Source organism: Emydura macquarii, unplaced genomic scaffold (genome assembly GCF_026122565.2).
Source record: "Emydura macquarii macquarii isolate MOO-44397 ecotype Brisbane River unplaced genomic scaffold, CSIRO-AGI_Emac_v2 contig_3328, whole genome shotgun sequence".
In the NCBI taxonomy this organism is placed as follows: domain Eukaryota; kingdom Metazoa; phylum Chordata; order Testudines; family Chelidae; genus Emydura; species Emydura macquarii.
Window position 1 is genome coordinate 7,103,728 of NW_027133465.1, and position 21,370 is coordinate 7,125,097.

Genomic DNA, 21,370 nt, shown 5'->3' on the forward strand with positions numbered 1-21,370 from the left:
CTGCACTAGGACTCCCCCCTGGCCCTGCAGCAACACCCCAGCTCCCTCTGTCCCTCCTGCCAGGGACCCAGCCTCAGGCCCAGCTCCCCGGCCCCACAGCACGCGGGGTCCCGGCTGGGGCTGAGCGAGCCCTGACTGGCAAACGATGGCACCGGGCGGGGGCGGGAGGGAGAAGGAGGAGAACCGGCTGCGCGGGGAGGGGACGGCGGAACAGAGTTACCGCGGAACGGTAGGTGCGAGGCTCCGGCCGCGAGCCGGGAGACACATTCCGCCGGACCGTGGAGCGCGGGGGACGCGTTTGCCCGATGGGCACATCCCAGCCCTGCCTGCCGTCGGGGGGCGGCGCTTCCGGCCGGGCGGGCGGCGGGTGAGGACGAGGATGTGCTCGGCGCTGGGGAAGGTATTACACGGGTTGGGCCTGGGCGGCGGCTGGGGGGGCGGGGAAGGGGTTTCCCGTGGGGGTTGGGCCTGGGGGGGCAGCCGGGGAAGGGGTTTCCCGTGGGGCTTGGGGGACGGGGACGGGGTTCGGGCCCGGGGAGAAGGTCGGGGCGGGGGCTGACCCTACCAGAAGCAGAGCCGTAGCCGTGGGAAGGCCCAGCTAATGTCAGCTAAGCCAGGAGCTGGCCCCACCTTCCCCAGCTGACAGGGTTTGTTGGGAAGTGACTGGGAGCCGAAGTGAGGCACTGTCGGGTCAGCAGGGACATTGGTGATCATCCAGTGCCTGACCTCCTGCCCGTTGCGGGTCACAGAGCCTCGCCCACCCCCTCCTGTAGTAACCCCGCAACCCCTGGCCGAGTTACTGGAGTCCTCAAATCTTGATCTAAAGACTTCAATTTACAGAGAATCCACCATTTACTGTAGTTCAAACTAGCCAGTGACCGTGCCCCAAGCTGCAGAAGAAGGTGAACCCTCCCCACCCCCAGGGTCTCTGCCACTCTGAGTTAGGAGAAAATTCCTCCCAGACCCCAAGTATGGCGATCAGTTAGACTCTGAGCATGTGGACAAGACCCACTAGCCAGACCCCGGGGAAAGAATTCTCTGTAGTAACTCTCCCGCTCTAGCGTCTCTTCTCTAGCTGTTGGAGATATTTGCTAATAGCAGTTGCAGGTTGTCTGCAGTGGCATATGGCCCATCTCATCATACCATCCCCTCCATAAATGTATCAAGCTCAGTCTTAAAACTGAGCAAGTTAGGTTTTTTTGACCCCCCACTACTCCCCTTGGAAGACTGTTCCAGAACTTCATTCCTTTGACGGTTAGAAACCTGTGCCTAATTTCAAGCCTAAATCTGTTGATGGCCAGTTTATATCCATTTGTTCTTGTGCCAACATTGGCCCTTAACTTAAATAACTCTTTTCCCTCCCTGGTGTTTATCATTGTGTTGTATTTATAGAGAGCAATCGTATCTCCCCTCATCCTTCGTTTGGTTAGGCTAAACAAACCACACTCCTTAAGTCTCCTCTCATAAGGTAGGTTCTCCATTTCTCTGATCATCCTAGTAGCCCTTCTCTGCACCTGTTCCATTTTCAGTGCATCTTTCTTAAACTCTTAGGCTATATCTACACTACAAGTGCTGGTGTGGCACAGTTGCTGCGTTGCAGCTATGCTGCAGCTATGCAGACACTTGCTATGATGATGCAAGAGGTTTTTCCAATGCTCTAATAAATCCATCTTCTTCAGAGATGGTAGCTAGGTTGATGTCAGTGGAAGTATTCTACCATAGCAGTGTTTATATCTGGGCTTAGATTGTCTTAATGACATCTCTTGGGTGTGAAATTTTCACACGCCTGAGCAACATAAGGTCAACCTAAGTTTAGGTGTAGACCAGGCCTTATTTGATATGAAAAGGAGCTGAATATAGATACCCTCCTCTTTCATATGGAGATTCCCATGTTCCTGTGGAGATTACAGATCCTCTGCTTGTATCATGAGAGACCACTGCATGCAAGAATCTGTGGGCTGCATTATACAACTCTGTGGGTCATGCTTTGGCCACCCCTTTATTCCCCCAAGGCCAGTAAGGGGTTGTTTCCAATAGCGTATTTTGTATCAGAAAGCAGTATTGTTTAGTGTTTAGAGCAGGATAGTGGGAGTCAGGAGAACTGAGTTATCTTCTTGACTTTGCTACTGACATGTTGTGTGACCTTGGCAAGTCACTTATTCTCTCTGTGCCTCACTTCCTCCATCTGTAAAATGGAGAGATCTGCAGATGTGTCTACATATGGAAATACCTTAAGTGGTGCACTGAAACCAGTGCAAATCCCCCATTGTTAGCAATGGCGAACAGTGGGAGCAGAGGGGTGAGCTGGTCACTGGCCTTATCATCATGCAGTGTCCCTCTGCACTAGACACGGTAATGGTAAAAACGTTAGTGCCGTGTCTATGCTGCTACTCTAAATGTGGCTACCACCAGAATAGCTGCTTGGGGATATTCCAAAAACATCTAGTGTAGACAAGGATTAAATACTAAGCTGTTGTTGGATACTTAGAGCACTTTAGTCTGTCTTATCTTTCTTTTGGTATTTTTCCTCCTATCATAAACTGTGTCAGATATTTTGGGTGGATGCTAGATTAAAACACAACAACATATTGCAAAGAAGAGGAATTGTATCTTTACCAAACCAGATGCAGCTGGAGTAAATGGGAAGATAATTGATATGGTTAATTTAAACTGAAGTCAGTGGAGTGACACCAGGGATGAATTTGGTCAATAGTGGATCCCTTAATATCAAGTTGCTGGAATTCATATGTACAAGTGATGGAGTGTATGGAAGAGAAATTGCAATCATCCGTCTTCCTGTTATTCTGTCCCCTTTTGTGTTGTAGCAATGTATTGAGAAGTGATTATTTCCTTTAGGCCAGTAACAATTGGTTGAGAAGTGTATTGGTACATTATGAAGTTATCGAATTTTGATATAGAAGATGCATTCCAAGATGAATAAGCTAACAGCTGACTGCTTTGAAAACTTTCTTGATGCTTTTCTTACGTGTTTATGTTCTAACAGTGTTGGTTTGTTGTAGGTGATATGCCTGGGGAAGGAAATGTTTCTTAAACAGGCATTTGCTCTTAGCAGGTAAGGATTCTGAAATCTGACCGAGCAAATGTAAGATTCAAGATAACATTTTTATATCCTGTCTCTTTTACAAACTGGCCGAGAAAACTTATAACATTAAAAAATATAATTGCACAGTTGGAAAATAATATCAGAGAATAATAAGACTGGGACTTATAAAACAGGTCTTTGCATGCAAGACTGGGACTTTTCAACTTGGAAAAGAGACTACTAAAGGAGGGGATGTGATAGAGGTCTATAAAATTATGGCTGGTGTGGAGAAAGTGAATAAGGAAGTTTTATTTACTCCTTCTCATAACACTAGCACTAGGGGTCACCAAATGAAATGAATAGGCAGCAGGTTTAAAACGAACAAAAGGAAGGATGACCATGTTGTGTGAAGAAAATCTGTGGAACTCTTTGTAGAGGATGTTATGAAGGCCAAGACTATACCAGGGTTCAAAAAATAACTAGATAAGTTCAGGGAAGATAGGTCCATCAGTGGCTATTAGCAGGGATGGACAGGGATGCAAAACCATGCTCTGAAGTGTCCTTAATCTCTTTTTTCCAGAAGCTGGGCATTGGCAACAGGGGATGGATCACTTGATGATTACCTGTTCTGTTCATTTCCTCTGAAGCACCTGGCATTGGCCACTGTCAGAAGACAGGGCTAGGTAGACCATTGGTCTGACCCAGTATGGCCGTTCTTATGAGAAAGGAAAAACATTAAATTATAAGGAAAGGAATGTTTCAGATGACATCTGGAAGCTGATGCAATAGCAGGATCTGATGCAATAGCAGGATCTGTCTTGCACCATCAGTGTAGGAAGAATGGTCTAGTGCAGGGGTATCAAACCTAAAACGCAGGGGCCGGGTCTGGTGTGCATGATATATTTGTGGCTCACATTCCATACTCAAACTGCAGAATCCTAACTTTTTTTAAAAGGAAAGTTTTAGACATCATGGCTGCAGCCATCATCTTCCAAACCTATATGAGGGGGTAAACCAACGTCATGATGGATGTCCGAGTGTGCAGAGAACTGAAAAAATGAGTCAGAGGGGTGACCCTATTCCTTATTAATTTGATCAGCTCTAAAGCCCACTGATGGGGTTGTAATGTCAACATTAATGGATCACTGTAGCAGCTGGAATGATTGGGAGGTGGGAGAGAAGCCCTCGAGGGGTGGGAATTGGGAGTTCCTCCAGAGAAAGAAATACAAGAATAAATAACAATTTTAGTTACTAGTAAAAGCTATATTTTCTCCTTGATCTTTGAGTGATTCTCCCACTGATATCAGTTGAGTCTCCACTGCAGATTAAGCAGAGTATCCCATCCTGAACTCCCACCCCAGCCTCTAACCCGAATGAAACATGGAATCTGGTGCACTCTCTCCCCCAAATGAGTTTGACACCCTATGTCAAGTGGGTGGTGCACCAGACTGTGACTTGGGATATCTGGGTCAATTTCCAGCTCAACCCCGGTCTCCATGTGTGACCTTGGGCAAGTCATTTAATCTGCCCCGTGCCATTTGTAAAATGAGGTTAATGCTCTCCTACCCAACGGTGCTGGTGTGAGGTGTGCAGATAATGCAGTAACGAGGGCCATAGTTATGTACAGATCTAATCCATTTTGCAAACTCTCTACCTGTAAGATCTGTCACTCAATTATAATGGCTCTCCATTTAGAAACTGAAAATCTGTATAGTATTTTTATAAATGAAACAACAACAGCTTTAACTTTCATCTTGGCTTTTCCTTTAGAGTAACAGCAGCCAGAGAGAGCCCCATCTGTGCTGTAGGTAAGAACTCGCTGTTGATTTTGACTAGAATATGCTAAAAACCGCCATGTATCTGAAATAAATATTCACACTTGGGCCCTCACATCACCTTGCTGTTTAATTCTTTCAACCAAATTTGAGCTGATGGTGTTATAATGACTAATTCGGGCAGGCACCAGGCCAGCTTTCAGTCATATTTTTGATCTGATCTCAAGCTCTCCCCTTGTTACATTCCTGTGACTCTGCTAAGCAGAGAATCCTAGTCAGAATGACTCTATGGTGTGTAAAAACATCTGCTAGAGACTATGGGCTGTATTCAGAAAGAAATTTAGGTGTGGTGATGCTTAGCTTTTAGAGGTTTGGAAAATCCCTGGGGTTCACAAAGTTTATTGTGGCATCTTGGCTCCTTGTACAATTAAAGGGGGGAAACTTTGGGATAGGCATCTCAGAATGGGATTCACAAAAGCCAGTGCTCTAGGCAGCTCTCCACCTAAAATAGCCAATGGGAGATGCCAAAGAGAGGGCTGTGTCCTAAGCCCCACCCCTCTCTCTGCATCTAAATCCAGGCTGCAGGGAGGCACCTCCTCTGTTTAGGATTCTCAGCTGCAAACCCTCTCTTGGGGTTAGGTGCCTGCTCTGTTTTTTTTTGCAAAAAGCCAAGGGAGGGAGTGGGGAGGAGAAGGCCCTCCCTCATAACTTTTAGGCCAGTGTTTAGGGTACTTACCTGGGATGTGGGAGGCCCCCTCTCTGCCTGATGAGGAGAAGGGATTTGAACAGGGATCTGCTACTTAGTTGAGTGTCCTAGTCCCGGGCTATGGGATGTTCTGATATAGGGCCCCCTTAGTCTCTCCTGTTGAAGCGGTCCCACTGTGGATAAATAATTTAAACATTCATTGGAGCGGGGGACTGGACCCTGGGTCTCCCACCTCCCAAGTAAGTGCTCCAGCCAGCAGGCGAGAGAGACAGTCTCATGCTTGCGCGTTGTCTCTCTCTGTCCCATTGATTGTTTCATTATTTATTCCCAGAGGAACAGCTTCAGCAGAGGAGACTGAGGGAGCCCTACACCAGAATGTCTAGTAGACCAGAGCCTAGGCACTCACCTGAGAGGTGGCAGATCCCTGTTCAGATCCCTTCTCCTCATCAGGTGGACGGGGGGAGTTGAAGCAAGGGTCTCCCGCATCTCAGGTGAGTACCCGAACCACTGGGCTGAAAGTTCTGAGAGAATCTTCCTCCTCCTGTTCTCATTTTCCTTCTCCCCCCAGAGCCATTTGGTGTAAGCTTTCTGGTAGGTGAGCTCTGGGCATGCTGCTTTGATTGGGTCCCACATGTGAGTAGTTAGGTGGAAGAACACCTGACTTGCCCTGGATTGTGCATCGCTTTGGGGTTTAGGTACCTGGCGTGGGGCTGCCGTGCCCATGCTCAGAATAGAACCGTAGGTGCCTGCAAAAATGTTAGTGCCGAGCGAGTTTCCCCTGCAGCTGAGGGTTTTTTTGTGAATCCCAGTGGGGCGTGTTTCTGAGATTTAGGTGCCTAAAGTGGCAGTTAGGCACCTAAGTCCTTTTTGATTCTAGCCCAATATTCCATGTCTACACTGGGCCAGGAACTCTTAGTGGAACCAGTCTTAAACCCAATTTAAGGTTCCATCTGCACTTCGATATCTGCTGTGCTGGTGGATTCTGTTACAGCACAGTAGTCCTCTGACACAATTAAAACACAGTTTGGTCTTGAAGTGTAGATAGGATCTAGTATGTTCTTGAATCCTGCTGGTTCAAAGTACTGTGTATTCAGTCTATAAAATCGCCTGACTCTGGGGTGCACTTATTAAAGTTAAGGCTGCAGGACAGCCCTCTTCCCCAGAGTAAAGAGAAGAAACAAGGGCTTGTCTTTTCTTCTGATACGTGAATATTTGAGCAGGGCTGGATTTAAGAATAACGGGTCCTGGATCCATTGCAGTTTCACTACTACCATCATGCTCCAGCCCTCTCCATGCTGGACTCCTTGACTGTCCTCCTGCTAGGACTCCCTTCCTTTTCCCCCTGCCTCATGTGCTCTGCCAAATCACTACCCTTTCCTCATTTATATCTCACCTGAGAACGAGATGAAACAAGGGAACATATGCATGCACACACCCGTTATTCATTGCATATATTTACTTCCCAGCCCCCCAATACTTAACTGACCCTCTATGGTGTGTTGGGTACATACCTACTGCTAAATAACCCCTGGTATAGACTGGGGCAGGGACATGTCTTCTATGTGAAGCACCTTGCCCACTTCTGGGCACTCTAAAACACCTAATTACAGACAGAAAGACTTCCAGGTTTCTCCCCCTGCCAACACCCCCTCCCCTTAGTAGATTCCTGGTTACTCCTATCTTCCATACTGTTATTGCTTTGGCAGGAGAGAAGTTGTCTGACCTTTAACTTGAAAAATATTTGCTCTGCCTTTCTCTTTAAAGGCAGCACACTTCTGAGCTGCAGCAGACACTACAGGTCCCAGCCTGCCCATGGCATTGGGAGGTTCAGACATCTTGTTCCAGCTGAGGTAGGCGTTTCAGCGCTGACAGTGCTGACTTTCAATCTATTAGGATACATTTATAGACTAATTAAAATGTTGGAACTGCTAATTCTATGGGCTTCTCGATATGCAAGAGAAGGCTAGGCCGCTTTCCTTCCGCTTCTCCCAGCAGAGATGTTGTGCAGCGAGAAATATCCTATTCGGAGCACTACACAAAGATTTGCTCATGTTCATTACATTCTTATTTTATTAATTATGTTGAATTTAACCAAACCAGCCACAAGCCGTTGCTGAGTACTAACAAGTCAAGTCTTGGTCCATTTTAAATTTTTTACTTTACCTGGAATTTGAAAAAGAGACATTTCTGGAAAAATGAAACGATCATTCATCTAGACAGTTGCCTCAAAGGCAGAGGTTGAAATAGAAGCAGCTTGTTCCAACTCCTCAGTTCCTTCTGGAAGAAGTAGTTTATCATGTTAAGCATACATTGCCCAGGTAACTATGGTGCTTCTATAGGGCCTGTCATCCAAGGACCTCAACCAGTTAAGCCCCAAAACACTCCTGTAAATTAGGTGTTATCCTGATTTTACAACTGGGGCAAATGAGCACAGAGAAGCCTTGACTTGTCAGAGGTGGGAATAGAGTCCAGGCTACCAGTCCTCTGCTCTAACCACTGTTGGGCATGAATCTTGTATAGTTAGACATTTCCAAGAATGCTGAAGGGCATTTCACTTTCTTGTAGCTTCCAAAGAAGAGAAGGGAAAGGATACAAATGAAGGACATTAATGCCGGATCAGATCATGAATATGGAGACCTGAACATACAGATGACTGCCTATGACGTGTGCCTGGTGGAGCATTATGCTCAATATGTTCATAAACTCTGCAACCAACTCTCCATTAGAGTGAATGAAAGGTATAAAGGCCACCACTTTGTGTATGTGATCTCTGTGTTTATATGACATGCCGTCTGTACTTTGTTGGTCTTGCAGGGATACAGTACAAGAATGAGAGCCTTGCAAGCGAAGGTGTTATATAGATGAGAACGCAGTAGGCGTTGTGATATTTGTGTGTGTCTGAACTTTCCTTTCTGAGCTGCAGGGTGATTCTCTGGAATCTGTTCTGTTCTTTCAGTCTCCATGGAATCTCCACTGCCCTCACCGAGAGCTTTGTTCAAGTAGGAAAAGCCTCGGGATTGATATCAAGAGGCTGGCTGTGCAGATCACAGGGAAGAATTTAGCTCTGTTTTCAGTCAGTGGAGAAAGGGGCATTAGCCAGTGGTCTGAGCACAGGAATGGAAAAGGAGAATTTCCGAGTTCTAATCCTGGCAATGTCACAGACTTGCCACCTGTCTGCCCAACGTTTTCCATCTGCAAAATGTGTTGACTAATGCTTGCTTATTTCACAGGTTTCGGGGATGGCTGGATGTGGGTAGAGTTCTTTGAAGATGAAGAGCGCCACAAATATAATTAGTCAGAGTCCCAGCCATCCATTATGGGGTGTTAAAATGCCCTATCTCATTGCTTTCAATTGTGCTAGATTCTTTTCCTTTTGATACATTTCACTTCTATCTGCCTCTGAAAAGAAATGGGGCATGTAATGCAGACAGAACTTGTGCTGATTTCAGTCAGCTTTTGTTCCCGTACATCTGTTGTGTGGATAGAGCTGTCCTTACTGCCCCACATTTAGAGACAAGGTCACTTTTCACCCACTTTGTCTTGATCTTTTTCTCATCTAAAAGCTCTGAAAATTACAGTAGCAGTGTGGAGCTTGGATCAGGCAGAAGAGTGACCGGTGGGCTTTGTCCTACAAATTGCTTGTTCTGGCACAGCTGTAATTTTCCTAAAAATAGGACAAGAGAGCCTTTAAAAGTCTGTATTTTAATTTGCTTTCCGAAGACATGGAAATGCTTGTCACAAAGCAGCATTCATGAAGGGGCTGGACTGCACTTTTTCAGTTTATCAATAGCAGAGGCCAGATTGAACTAGATGTGGTGGGGGACAGTTGGACTAGTTCTTCTCCAGGGACCCCAACTTTGTTGCCAGGATTTACGCTTTCACTTTGTTTCTGTCCATTAGGATTGTGAAGGATATGACCGGAGGCAGCATTGTCTGCCTGATCCTGCAGATCGCTTGTAACAGCAGGTCAACGATGTATGAACTAGTCCTGTTCATCTAAATATGATATTAGCTTTGGATGCTGATGATGACATTTTACATGTCAACATTAGCCATTTCCCTACAGTTGGGATCTGCAGAGACAGTTTCATTACGGAAATGTTCTCTGAATGTATTTCCTTTTCAGATCCATACTAAGCCCATCCCTCTCCACTAGTTCAGAGTTGTGATGCTCTCTGGAGGTAGAGTGGTGGCGTCTCTTATAACCATGGTTCCAATATCAGATCTGAGAAGCAGACATGCAACTCTTAACAACCGTAATATTCTGAATGGTTCTGTGGATCATGTAGCAGGGTGTTTGACTCCTACAGTGTCTTTGCAGAGGCAATACATTTGGAGAGCAAAAGTTATGGAAAGAAACCATGCCATCTGTTTCAATTCAGTGAGGGGGATGCACAAAGATTATCTGTAAAAGTGTGAAGTTTTGACCAACCCCTATGATTATAAGTGCTGAGTCCTTTGGGGCCTTCATGGTGTTGACCAAGGGGCCTGTCATAACCACTGTAAAAGGATGTTAGCACACAGGGGAATCTGTCTTCAAATGCTGTTTCACACATGCATGGGGCGTAATGCTCACTGTTTAAATCCTATTTAAAAATGTAAAGAAAGTAAATTGTATTTTTTTTTAGATTCTGTGTGAGTTGCTGAATCGACAGCCATGGATTTGAAAGTCCTGCATGCATAGACCAGTTGTGATGGTCCCTTTTTGTAATGTGGACACTCTAGACAAATTGGGACTACTCACTAATTTTTCATCATAATTCAGTAAACAGCTGGCAGATGGCAGGGATTTGGCCAGTACCAAACTAGAGTGGATTAGAGACAGCACCCTCAAATTAAAAGGCTCTTGGATCCTATTAGGATATCCCATGGAGGTCAGACTAGATGATCTGATGGTCCATCTGCCCTCAAACTCTACAAATCAGTAATCCCTCAAGTCATCCAGCCCTCTGTTAAATGTTTAAGAATGAGACCCACAGATGCTAATGTGTCTTCTGCTCGGACGTGCCTATGAATATATACAGGAAGAGCCCAGACCCTAGATGACTGCTTCATACCCTAAACGGCGGTTCATATATAGATTATTACTTGTATTGCAGTAATGCCTGCATGCATCAACTGGGGTCAAGACCTCATTGTGGTAGGTGCTGTACACATAGTAAGAGAGAATCCCTGCTCCAAGAGTTTACAAGCTAACTTGATGTGACAGGCCAATTATGGGAGAAAAGAAACAGCAGCCCTGTTTGACAGATGGGAAACGGAGGCCCAGAGATATTAAATGATTTGGCCAGTGTCACACAGGGAGTCTGTGGCTGACCTGGCCATTGAATCCAGACCTCCTGAGTCAGAGTCATGTGCCTTAACTACAAGATCATCCCTCCTCTCTAATTTAATTGCAGTACAAGTGGTTCAGACAGTGGGCCAAATTTTGTTCTCATTTACACCAGTGTAAATCCAGAGTAACAACACTGAAATCTGGATTTTCACTCGTGTAAATGAGAACAATTTGGACAAGTATCTCTGTACATACTAAGCCCACAGTGGTGAAAATAAAGTCTTCCCTCATTACATGTAACACCAGTCATTTCTTATCCTTCTGAATAACCATTGTGAAAGAGACAACTCAGTTACTGCTAATGACAATAAAACCAGAAACATTAACTGGGTACGAGATGTTTGCTTTAAATCTCTCTTTGAACAACAAAGGCATTTAATAAAGTTCTCTCTTCTTGCATTAGCATTTGTGCCCAAAAGAGCTTCTGGCCAGCAGTAATGCTGTAGACTTCCCTCTTCTCTCTGTCCTGTAACACACATGATGATTATCCAGCACCGCATGAAATCTACCTGGTTTGCACAGTTCATTTCTCATGACTGCTTCATCTCATGCCATGTTCTCTTCTGCTGAAAGTTCACTCGTTCCTCTCAAGGTCTGTCAACATTCCCCCCACCCTCTGCCCCGATTGCTGATAGCTGAATTGTTATTTCTGCAGCTATGCGATGCCCACTAAAACCACAGAGATGATGCTTATGTACCAGCAAAGCACCAAGCTGTATCTAGATGCTGTTCTTACAACCCACCAACGAGTTGTTCAGGTAGGAAATTTTGTTTGCGTATAATGACACTCTGCTTTTGTGTAGCACTTTACATCAGAGGATCTCAAAGTACCGTACACATGTGAACTAACTCTAACCACTCATGTGTGGAAACCGGGGCACAAACTTCATTGACTAGAAGTCACGTGGTGAGCCACGTGCGGAAGACTTGTCTCCTAATCCCCAGTTCTGACCATTTTACACTGAATGGTAGACAACATGGATGGAAATGTCATAACAAGATATTTGCCCAAACTCCTCTTCACTAGGGCCTATCACTGAAGGGATTTTTTATCATATTTTAAAGTTCACTGGTTATACTGACCACTAGCAGTTTTGAAACTGGAATCTGTTTCCTCAGTGATGCCTTCCACCTCATCTCATAGCTACATACACTCAGTCTTGTGGTTCAATCTCTTCTGGGTTAAACTTCCAAAGCTTTAAAAGGTAGAAATTTTCCACTGCAGAGAGCTGATACTGAGAACTTTGAGGGTTGACTCTGGTGTCCCAAGTTTTCCGTGGCAGCTTCTGTGGTAGGGATCCAGACATTAGTGACAGTTTAACCTAAATTAAAAAAAACGATGCTATGCATGAACGTGTCTCTTTACCTCCAGTGCGTATACAAACCAACACATGCATGTGTGTGTAAACCTTTCTGCTGCTCAGTAGCAGAGCGTGACATTCCCCTCTGCAATCTGGACTGGTGTATTGCTGTGTCTCCCCAATCCCTCACTCTTGGAGCCCATCTCACTCTGTTTTGCTGTGTGAACGCCCACTCCTGGGCAGTTCACGCACAGCCTTCTGCAAGCAAGCTGTTCTCAACTCAGTGAGTGTGAGAGCTTCTGGCCAGCCACTCATGGGATTATGCAATAGAATGACCCCCCAGGTAACACACAGTCCCAGATGCAACCCTAGGAACTTCCATCTTACAATATTCAGTGCCACCCACTGAACACTGCAAGCTCATAATTAGTTCATCAATTTAACAAAGAAATTGATATGCACCAACTTTGTCACATTAAATAGAGTCTCTACACACCTTGCACCACATGCACTGCTTTAGATAAAACAAATTAATTTATTAAGTACAGAAAGATTTTAAGTGATTATAAATCAGAGGAAAGGAGGTCAGATTTGGTCAAAAGTAAATAAAAGGCAAATCGCATTCTAAACCAGTGGTTCTCAACCTTTCCAAACTACTGTACCCATTTCATGTGTCTGATTTGTCTTGCATACCCCAAGTTTCACCTCATTTAAAGACTACTTGCTTACAAAATCAGACATAAAAATACAGAAGTGTCACAGCTCCCTGTTACTGAAAAATTGCTTACTTTCTCATTTTTACCATATAATTATAAAATAAATCAATTGGAATATTAATATTGTACTTACATTTCAGTGTGTCGTGTATAGAGCAGTATATACAAGTCATTGTCTGTATGAAATTTTAGTTTGTACTGATTTCGCTAGTGCTTTTTATGTAGCCTGTTGTAAAAGTAGGCAAATATCTAGATGAGTTGAAGTACCCGGTGGAAGACCTCTGTGTACCCCCAGGGATACATGTACCCCTGGTTGAGAACAATTGTTCTAAATTAAGCTTAACAGTTTCAGCAACCTTAGTCTTAGATGTTTCTCACCACAGGCCAGGTGGGCTGCCTCCAACCAGGCCCTTCCCCTGTGATCAACGCTTCAGTTGCTTGATGTTGTGTGTAGACGGGATGGAGGAGGGCTCACAGCCAAAACATCCCCCCCCCCCGTTTCAATATGTCCCTTCGCCCTCGTCTGGGGCCTCCAAACCCGCAGGGTCAGGTGATAAATAGTATCCATGCATGGTTTTCTCCACGTCCTGAGACACTGTGGTTCTTTGTGGATTCGCTTGTTGACGTCTGGGCTGGTCCTTTGTTCTTGGAATGCTGAGCTGGGCTGTTCTACACAAGTCTTAGTGAGGTGTGAATGGGTCCTCCAGCTCTGTAGAGTTTTGCCTAGATCTGCTGCAAGCCACGAGACACATCTTTGGGAAGATTACATAGTGAAGCCTCATAACCATACACATGACATTGCAACAAACATACTACGATAACAGTGATGTTCAGCATGTCTTGAGCATTCCAAAAGCTTCTTACATGACATACTTTGCATTAAACAACACACAGTTACATTATAAGGGTGAACATGGATGATGCACAATCATACCATAAGGGTGTACATGGGGGTGCAGTGTGTCACACAGAGTGAAAGAAGTTAGGTGGTACAGAAAAGGGACAGGAGATATATTTGCCCAGACAATGGTCAGACTGTGGGCATAGATGGGGGATAGTTGTTCAAATCAAAAGGTCAACTCTGGGCCCATTGGGATACAATGTGCATGGAAAATGCTCTGCAAACGACAGTTATGTATGTTGGCCTGGAGTGATTGGACTGCAATGGTCCTGTTTGGGCTCTGCCTTGGATTCGTGTAGAAATCGACTCCTTTGCTGCGTCGTTAATATAACAGGTCCGCTCTGTGTTTGGCTTTTCTCCTGCAGCGTTTGATTTCTTCTTTCAGATCAGTGGTTTGAGTTCAACGCTTGCTTCTATACTCTTGGAGATTATTCAGAGTAACCAGCCTGAAGGGGTCCATCTGTCAGTGAAAGAGGTACATTTAAGTTTATTGACATGTGCCCATTTAGACAGTGTTTGTTTACTATATATGTGGTGAAATCTGCCTCACAACAGCACAGAACAAAGGCTTGATCCTGAGAAGACCCGTCACTCCCATTGACTTGTGGGTGCCCAACGCCTCTCAGACTCAGGTCTTTTACCTGAGACTGTCACCTCCGCTCATTGACCAGTGCCCTGGATAGCATTTGGACTTCCGTATCCCGTGACATGCCTCCCCTGTCACCAGCACCTTTCCAACCAACTCCTATTTCTACCTATGAAGAGAGTGGATGGTAAATGGCTTTGCACCTAGAGAAAATCCCTCTGATTCAGAATATGATTCTTTCCTTTCAGTGCTACATAGCACTTATACTGCACCTTTCATCTAAGGATCACAAAGTCCTTTATGGAGCAGGGAAGCACCATCCCTATTTTACAGATGAAGAAACAGATCAATAATTGACTTATGCAAGATTGAAGAGTTTAGGCAAGGACAGACTAGGAATTGAACCTAGAAGCCCTGGCTCAAAGTGTCCTGTAACTACTAGATCACCCTTCCTCCTGGGAAGGACTTTTGTTTGCTTTCTGCAGAAGCTCCCTCTTATATTCTTTTTCATCAGAGCACTGAGGTGGGCCAGAGCTCACACTCCTTAGCTGGGCTCTGAACCTTTACTGTGTTGGGGGTGAGTAAAATTTAATCCCTCAAGCCACCATACATTGTATGTCCTTGTATTACAAAAGCAAATCAGCTCTGGGAAGCTCTGTTTAGTCAAGGTAGATTTTGTGGATCAAAAAATATGCAATGTCGGTGTTTAAAGTATGAAATACAATTAGCTTCTTAATGGGCTGTGAAGAGTTTCTATTTGCATTAGCTTCACAAAGGCAGATGAATCGCAGAAAAGGCCTCTCGGCCCCCATACTCTTGTCCCGTTTAAGTCCTGGTCCCACCTCTCTGCCTTAGGGTTGCAATTTTTAGAGAGAGAGAGAGAGCTGTTTTAGGAGAAATAACTGACGTTGTACCATGCTGCAGACTCACTGCAGTATGATGTAGGCAGCCTGGAATGGGCTCTCTGCATCCATGGACTACATTAGCTTTTAGTAATCCACAAGAAAGGTGTGGAGTTCCAGATGGTCTTGTGAAGCTCTGGAGAGGTGACAGTTCTACAATAGTGCCTAGATACCATGGGGAAGGGAACTAAGTAAAGGACTGAATCAAAGGCCTTTGGTGAGCTTTGGATCAGACCCTAAGAGTGCTAGATCTTCCATTTCCCCCTCCTTCCAGGAAATTAAACTGTATCTGTCTTTGCAAATGAACTTCTACAATTTGCACTGATAGCTGCACTTAACCATATGTTCAGTGGTTTGCCTAGTTTTCTGTTTATTCCTAATTTATGCATCTACATACAGTAGCTCATCTTCTATAAACCTCAGAAGGTAACTCACCAACCAGGACAGCTCTTAGGTAGTTGATTTGGAAGCCTAAGGAAGGGATTTATTTCATAGAGTAGTGTGTAAGATATCCCAGTCTGGGCATGCTGTGGAGGGTGTATGTATGTGTCTGGAATGCTTGTTCGCTGAGTCACGTTTTCTGCGCTCATGTACTGATTCTCTTCACTTACACTAGGGATTTCAGTGGAGTTATTCCTGATTTAGACCAGCTTAAGTGAGAGGAGACTCAGGCCCTCAGTCACCAGCTTCAGTTAAATCCCCATTAAGACTCCCTTTACAACACGTTTTGTTGAAGAAATATAAATTCTAGCTCTCAGAAAGTCTTCTCACAGCTCTGTATAATTCAGTCTTTGCACAAACAAATCCTGATACCCAAATACGCAGTAGATTCTGAAGAGAGCGATTCAGGGCAAGGGACTGAGAATTAGAGCCCTTGAATTCTATTCCTAGCTCTGCCACTGATTCACTGTGTCCTTGGGTGAGTCTCTTAACCTCTCTCTGCCTTCATAGCCCCATCAGTGATACACTGATTCTGAACCTGTCTCAGAGGGGCGATGTAATGCTTGATTTGCTAATGGATGTAAAGTGCTTTGAAATCCTGAGATGAAAGATGCTACAGATTAGTTCAGTGTTTTAGAGATTAAAACATACGGAGTTCCTGATCTACAATAGCGCCGCACGTCAAGCTTGTTTGAAAAGGTTCCAGCACTGTGTGGCTCAATGGGAGAACTGTGAACATGAGCCCTTGGTATAGTACAGAAGGCTGGTGCTGCCTCTCTCAGTATCTGGAGATAATTGTCTTGCTGTTGTTTTGGAAAATGATCGAGACTAATTCCTATTTCTCCATTTCTCCTCCCCACAGCATACGGAGGCAGACTTCAAGGTTCGATTAAAGGCTCGACCAGAACTTGAAGAGCTGATGGCGCAAATAAACTGAGCCAATGTCCAGCTGAAACCATCCAATCCATTTCAAAACCATCTTTGTGAAGCTATAGTATCCCTTAATTGGCTCCTGGTAGCCTTCACAGGCAACTCTTAATACGGTCTTATTGATATGTTTGTTGCTTGGAAGCCATTTCTGCTGTGCCGTTAAGGAGTTTATTTTAATGAAGTCAAACATACACGTTGTGTATCTGATCAATTTGTACTTTGTCTTAGAGAGATCTGCAGCAGTATGATAATGAAAAGGCTGGGTCGCACGTCTGATTTCTTCACCCTAGTTCTTGTTAGTTTTGCCGTGGATGCCTTTTCAACACATTGGTTTAGAAATAGAGGGCCCAATCCTGCAGTCTTTGCTCAGGCAAAATTCCCACTGCGGCCTAGAAATTAAGGCTTGCCCCCTTATGTCCTGCTCTAGCTCTTGCTGAAGGAAATAGGATTCTTTCCACTGACTGCAGTGGGAGTTGAGTCAGGCCCAGAGAGAGGGAAGATAGATGCAGCTAAGATGGAAGGCAGTGATGGACCTCAGTTGTTACCAACTGCACTGGGTGTGGAGGAGGTGTCTGTCTTTTCTCAGTGATTCAGGGAAAGGTGAATGTCACTATCAGGCTGTAGGGGAAAATCCCATCCAAACTTTAAATGTGATGCTCAATCTAACCCCATTCCAGAAACACTGTAGGTGAACATCTGATCCAAAATACACCCCCAAATGTCAAAGCAGCGGTCTAGTCTAGTTCATTTCCTACAGCGAAGGCTATAATAATTCCTTGCACTTGTACAGCGCCTTTCATGGGAGGTTCTCAAAGCATTTTGCCAACATGGATGGAGTCTCCATATCCCTGGGAGGGGTGGAAAGTACTAATCACAAACAAGAGATCCTGATTCATGATTGGCTGAACGATCACGAGATAAATCAGCAACAGAAAACGACCTTGTCACAGGCCAATAACAGTGAAGGTTGAACCAATGTCAACCAATCCGATTACACAGGCAAAGTACTCCTTGACTGGCTCTCTCTGCCTCTCCCTCAGCTGAAGAATAATTTCCCCCTGGATTTGCTCTTAACAATAAGCATATCTGAATTTTTTGGCTGTTTTCAAAAACATTCAGAGCCTACATAACAATACATTGCTTGGACTTGATTCTCCACTGCCTTGGAACTTCTGTGGTCACTTTCACATGTGCAAAGTTGGTGCAAAGCTGGGGGCGAGAGTGGTGAATTCTGATTGGTAACATTTTACAGCCGGGCTGCACTTGCTTTGCAAATGTGTTACAGACTACGTACGATACAAAGGAATCGGCCCATTGACTTCCTGTTTCAGTGGTTAGCAAAGAATAGATCTGATTCTGCTAAAACTTACACCAGTTTTACACAATGTAATTCCATTACTACAGTGAAGCTACTCCGTATATACACTGGTATAAAAGAGAAGAGAATCAGGTCCCTATCAACCTTGCAGGTAACTATGGATACTCATCTTAACCATCATAGGGAATAGAACTGGGCTTTCCCCCATGGTAATTGTTGCCAAGACCATCTTTAGGATCCCTGCTGGTTGTCTTTTGACTTTAATTGTAAATGGGATGCAATACCCACAAAAAGGCTAATTGTGAAAAGGTAGCTTTCCCAGCCCCCTCAGTGTATGATCTGCCAATGGGCCTTGATTCTGTGATGACATAATGCTTCTTGCTGTTTCATTGGCTGTGTGTGTTGTCACCTGAGGAGTTTGGGGGATGGTGTCTGGTGGAATAGTTCAGAGCTTTGTCTCTTGTGCAGTTCTGTTAAGCTCTTATGAAATCTAAGTTGTTTTTCTGGTTTACCTGCAGATTCTTAGGCTGAGATTTTCAAACTCAGATGCCCACAGTCCAGCTCCTGTGTTCTTCTTTAGGCACCTTAATAAGTGGCCAGATTTTCAAAAGAGCCGATCAGCCAGTAACACCATTCATTGCAAAGGAAGTTACTTGGACGCTCAGCATTTCGGTATGTTTACACTGCAGCTGGGAGCCTGCCTCCCAGCCTGGGTAGACAGAGTCACACTCGCTTTGCCCAAGCCAGCGTGCTAAAAATAGCAGTGCAGATGTTGCACCACAGGCGGAGGCTCGGGATAGCCCCCGAGCTCAGATGCAAGGGGGCTGGTGGGCTTGGTCTTGGGCAGCTAGCCCCAGCCCTCACCTGTGCTGCAACACCCACCCTGCTGTTCTTAGCGCACCAGCTCCGGGAGAGCTAGCACCGGTCTGGCCATGCAGGCTGGAACAGAAGGCACGCTTCCAACTTCAGTGCAGACAGACCCACAGAAAAAGGAGGCCGCTTCTTTAGGTTCCTTAGTCCTTTTTTAAGCACCTGTTTTTGTAAATCTTGACTTTAAACCCACTAGAAAAGTGGGGGAGGGGGGTTATTTTGGTGTATTTGCCTAGGCCTTGCACCAGCAGATCGCTAGCTTTCTCAGTGCCCTCTATTACTCAATGAATACTGCAGCCGACAGGCAAGTTGTGCTGAAAAGCCCTAAGCGCCTGTATGATACAAAAGCTATTACAGGAGGCTGGAGTCTCACAGCCCTGCACTCACCCAGGAATACTGAGGAGCTGTGACGGGCTGCCAATATCTTAACAGCGGACTCCTACACATGTTTTCTCCCTTAGCCTGTGAGAAACCCCGTGTCTCCAGTGTGAGTGTATTTGCAGAGGGGATGAAGACCAAGAGACTCCATTCATCTGCTGTTCTATTTAACTAATTCCCTCCATCCCTCCCACCACCCACATCAGAAAAGGGAAAACAGCCCCACCGGGAAAATGCATTTCTGTTAAGTTCCAGATGCTGGATCTGTTCCTAGTTTGGACCCGAGAAATACAGAGGGCATTGGTCTTCTAACAGAACATGCGGCTTGTCTGATTTGACACACGCTTTGGATTGAACTGACTTGTGGCATTGACTGTCCTTTCTTACTCCTCATTATCTTGGTTTTTCCATGTGATTGAGTCGCCATATTCTACCATGTGAGCATTTGCTTTTGAATTTGAGCTGACCCTGAGTTAGGGCCATCCCATCTGCTGCCTAATTACCTCATTTTAGTTCTAGTAGGAGGAAAGCCAATGCCCTAGTTTTAAAATCTGAGTGCTGCTTTGATCGGGGGAGGATCCTAACAGTACGTGAAGAGAGGATAGAGTTGACACTCTTGGGGAAGTTTTTTGTGAGGAGAGGTGGAGAAAGAGGTGCTGTTTGCTTCCCTGTATCCATATCTTTCTGGTCTACACCCTACCAGGGGATCTACACAATGGCATTTTAGCGGCAAATGGAGTAATAGGTGAAATTCTGGCTCCATTGACAATAACAGCAAAACTATTGACTTCAGCAGAGCCAAGATTTCATCCATATGGTTTAGAGGTAGACAATAACCTGTTGTGTGCGTGTTGGGGCTGGAATATCATGTTTCATTCCTAATTGTAGTCCAGTTTTTCACCAGTCTGCAGCTGGAGCCCCAACATTCTGCTGAGTTTGAGCCAACCTGGGGCTGGAAACATCCTGTCTCCTTGCAAATTACCCCTGTTCTCCAGAACTTAATTGAGGAGGAAGGTCAGTCCCTCTGTTTTAAAATCTGAGAGTGCTGGTTAATCAGTTAAGGATCGTAGCAGTAGATTTAGCATGGAGGTGACATGCTCAGGGGTGAATGAACGTGGGCAAAGTAGTGCTTTATACATAGCACCCATATAGCTACTACACTGCGCCGCACCGGGGGGGAGGGGGGAATCTATGCAAAGACGGGAGAGGGGAATGGAATCATTGTTCATATCTGGGCCCCAACATGCTACCGTCTGTCCTAATTAGCCTCTTTTTCACAAGTTTGTGAGTGGGGCCCATACACCAATTAGCGGGCTTGATGTAGGGGAGTCAGAAGCAATGGGGGGTGTGATAACTACAGAAGACCGCCAGGAAGCCACGCAACAGAAAGAAGGCAGCAACAGGCAGAAGCAACATGCCTGGCTGGAACACGAACACGCAGAGGGATCTGGTTCATATTTAGGAGGCTGCAGTGGACTGGTGTAAAGGTCCTGCTCTTGCACAGGCTATGTGTAGTAGTGTCCTCTGGCTCCACCACGGGCACAAAAACCAACCGGTTTGTTTAAAGGAAAGGCAGACATGTCAGCTCTCACAAAGTGAGTGTGGGAGTCCTGATGTCCAAGTACAACGAAGCCTCACTCATAGAATCATAGCAGATGAGGGTTGGAAGGGACCTCAGGAGGTATCGAGTCCAACCCCCTGCTCAAAGCAGGACCCCAACTAAATCATCCCAGCCATTGATGATCTTGCAATTCAAGTCTCAAATTTGAGGGTATTTTTTCCCCTCAACCATGGGTTCCAGTCAAACAGGAGTTACCCACCCTAAACAAAGGAATGTGCTTTCTCCACTGGGCATTTAATTCCAAAGACCATTGAAAGACGAGAATTCAGTGACGTATCAGATCAACAAAGCATATCAAGTTAACCAGTGGGGGCAAGAGACAGCATGGCTACACCCCAGCAGGGAAGAGACACTTCATCTGAGATAGAATCAGAGAAGATGAGGATTGGCAGGGACCTCAGGACATCCTCTAGTCCAACCCCCTGCTCCAAGCCCTATCCTCAAATAAGCAATTGAATTAACTGAAAACATTCTAACATTTGAGCGTTTTAAAAGCGCGGCTTAATTTAACTTAGAAATCCTGTCAGCCGTCCCAGGTGCAGTGGGG

At 45.2% G+C, this 21,370-nt stretch overlaps 1 protein-coding gene across 2 annotated transcripts; it reads left to right on the plus strand.

Annotated features, from left to right (window-relative positions):
* The first annotated feature begins 300 nt into the window (after nt 1-300).
* Nucleotides 301-16,843, plus strand: MRPL48 (mitochondrial ribosomal protein L48). 2 transcript variants are annotated; one of them, XM_067533257.1, is made up of 9 exons: nt 348-400; nt 1,393-1,468; nt 3,021-3,073; nt 4,814-4,851; nt 7,289-7,374; nt 8,090-8,262; nt 11,515-11,617; nt 14,163-14,252; nt 16,569-16,843. In XM_067533257.1, exons 3-9 carry the CDS (start codon nt 3,042-3,044, stop codon nt 16,641-16,643), a joined length of 597 nt encoding a protein of 198 aa, XP_067389358.1. In that variant the 5' UTR covers nt 348-400; nt 1,393-1,468; nt 3,021-3,041; the 3' UTR covers nt 16,644-16,843. The 2 variants fall into 2 exon arrangements, with proteins under 2 accessions (XP_067389357.1, XP_067389358.1); XM_067533256.1 differs by lacking the exon at nt 1,393-1,468 and having other exon boundaries at nt 301-400.
* Nucleotides 16,844-21,370: the final 4,527 nt, after the last annotated feature.

Coding starts and splice junctions, on each gene's coding strand:
- MRPL48 (XM_067533256.1), top strand. CDS start 380: ATGTGCTCGGCGCTGGGGAAG. Junction 401..3,020: donor TGTGCTCGGCGCTGGGGAAG/GTATTACACGGG, acceptor GGTTTGTTGTAG/GTGATATGCCTGGGGAAGGA. Junction 11,618..14,162: donor CCCACCAACGAGTTGTTCAG/GTAGGAAATTTT, acceptor TTCTTCTTTCAG/ATCAGTGGTTTGAGTTCAAC.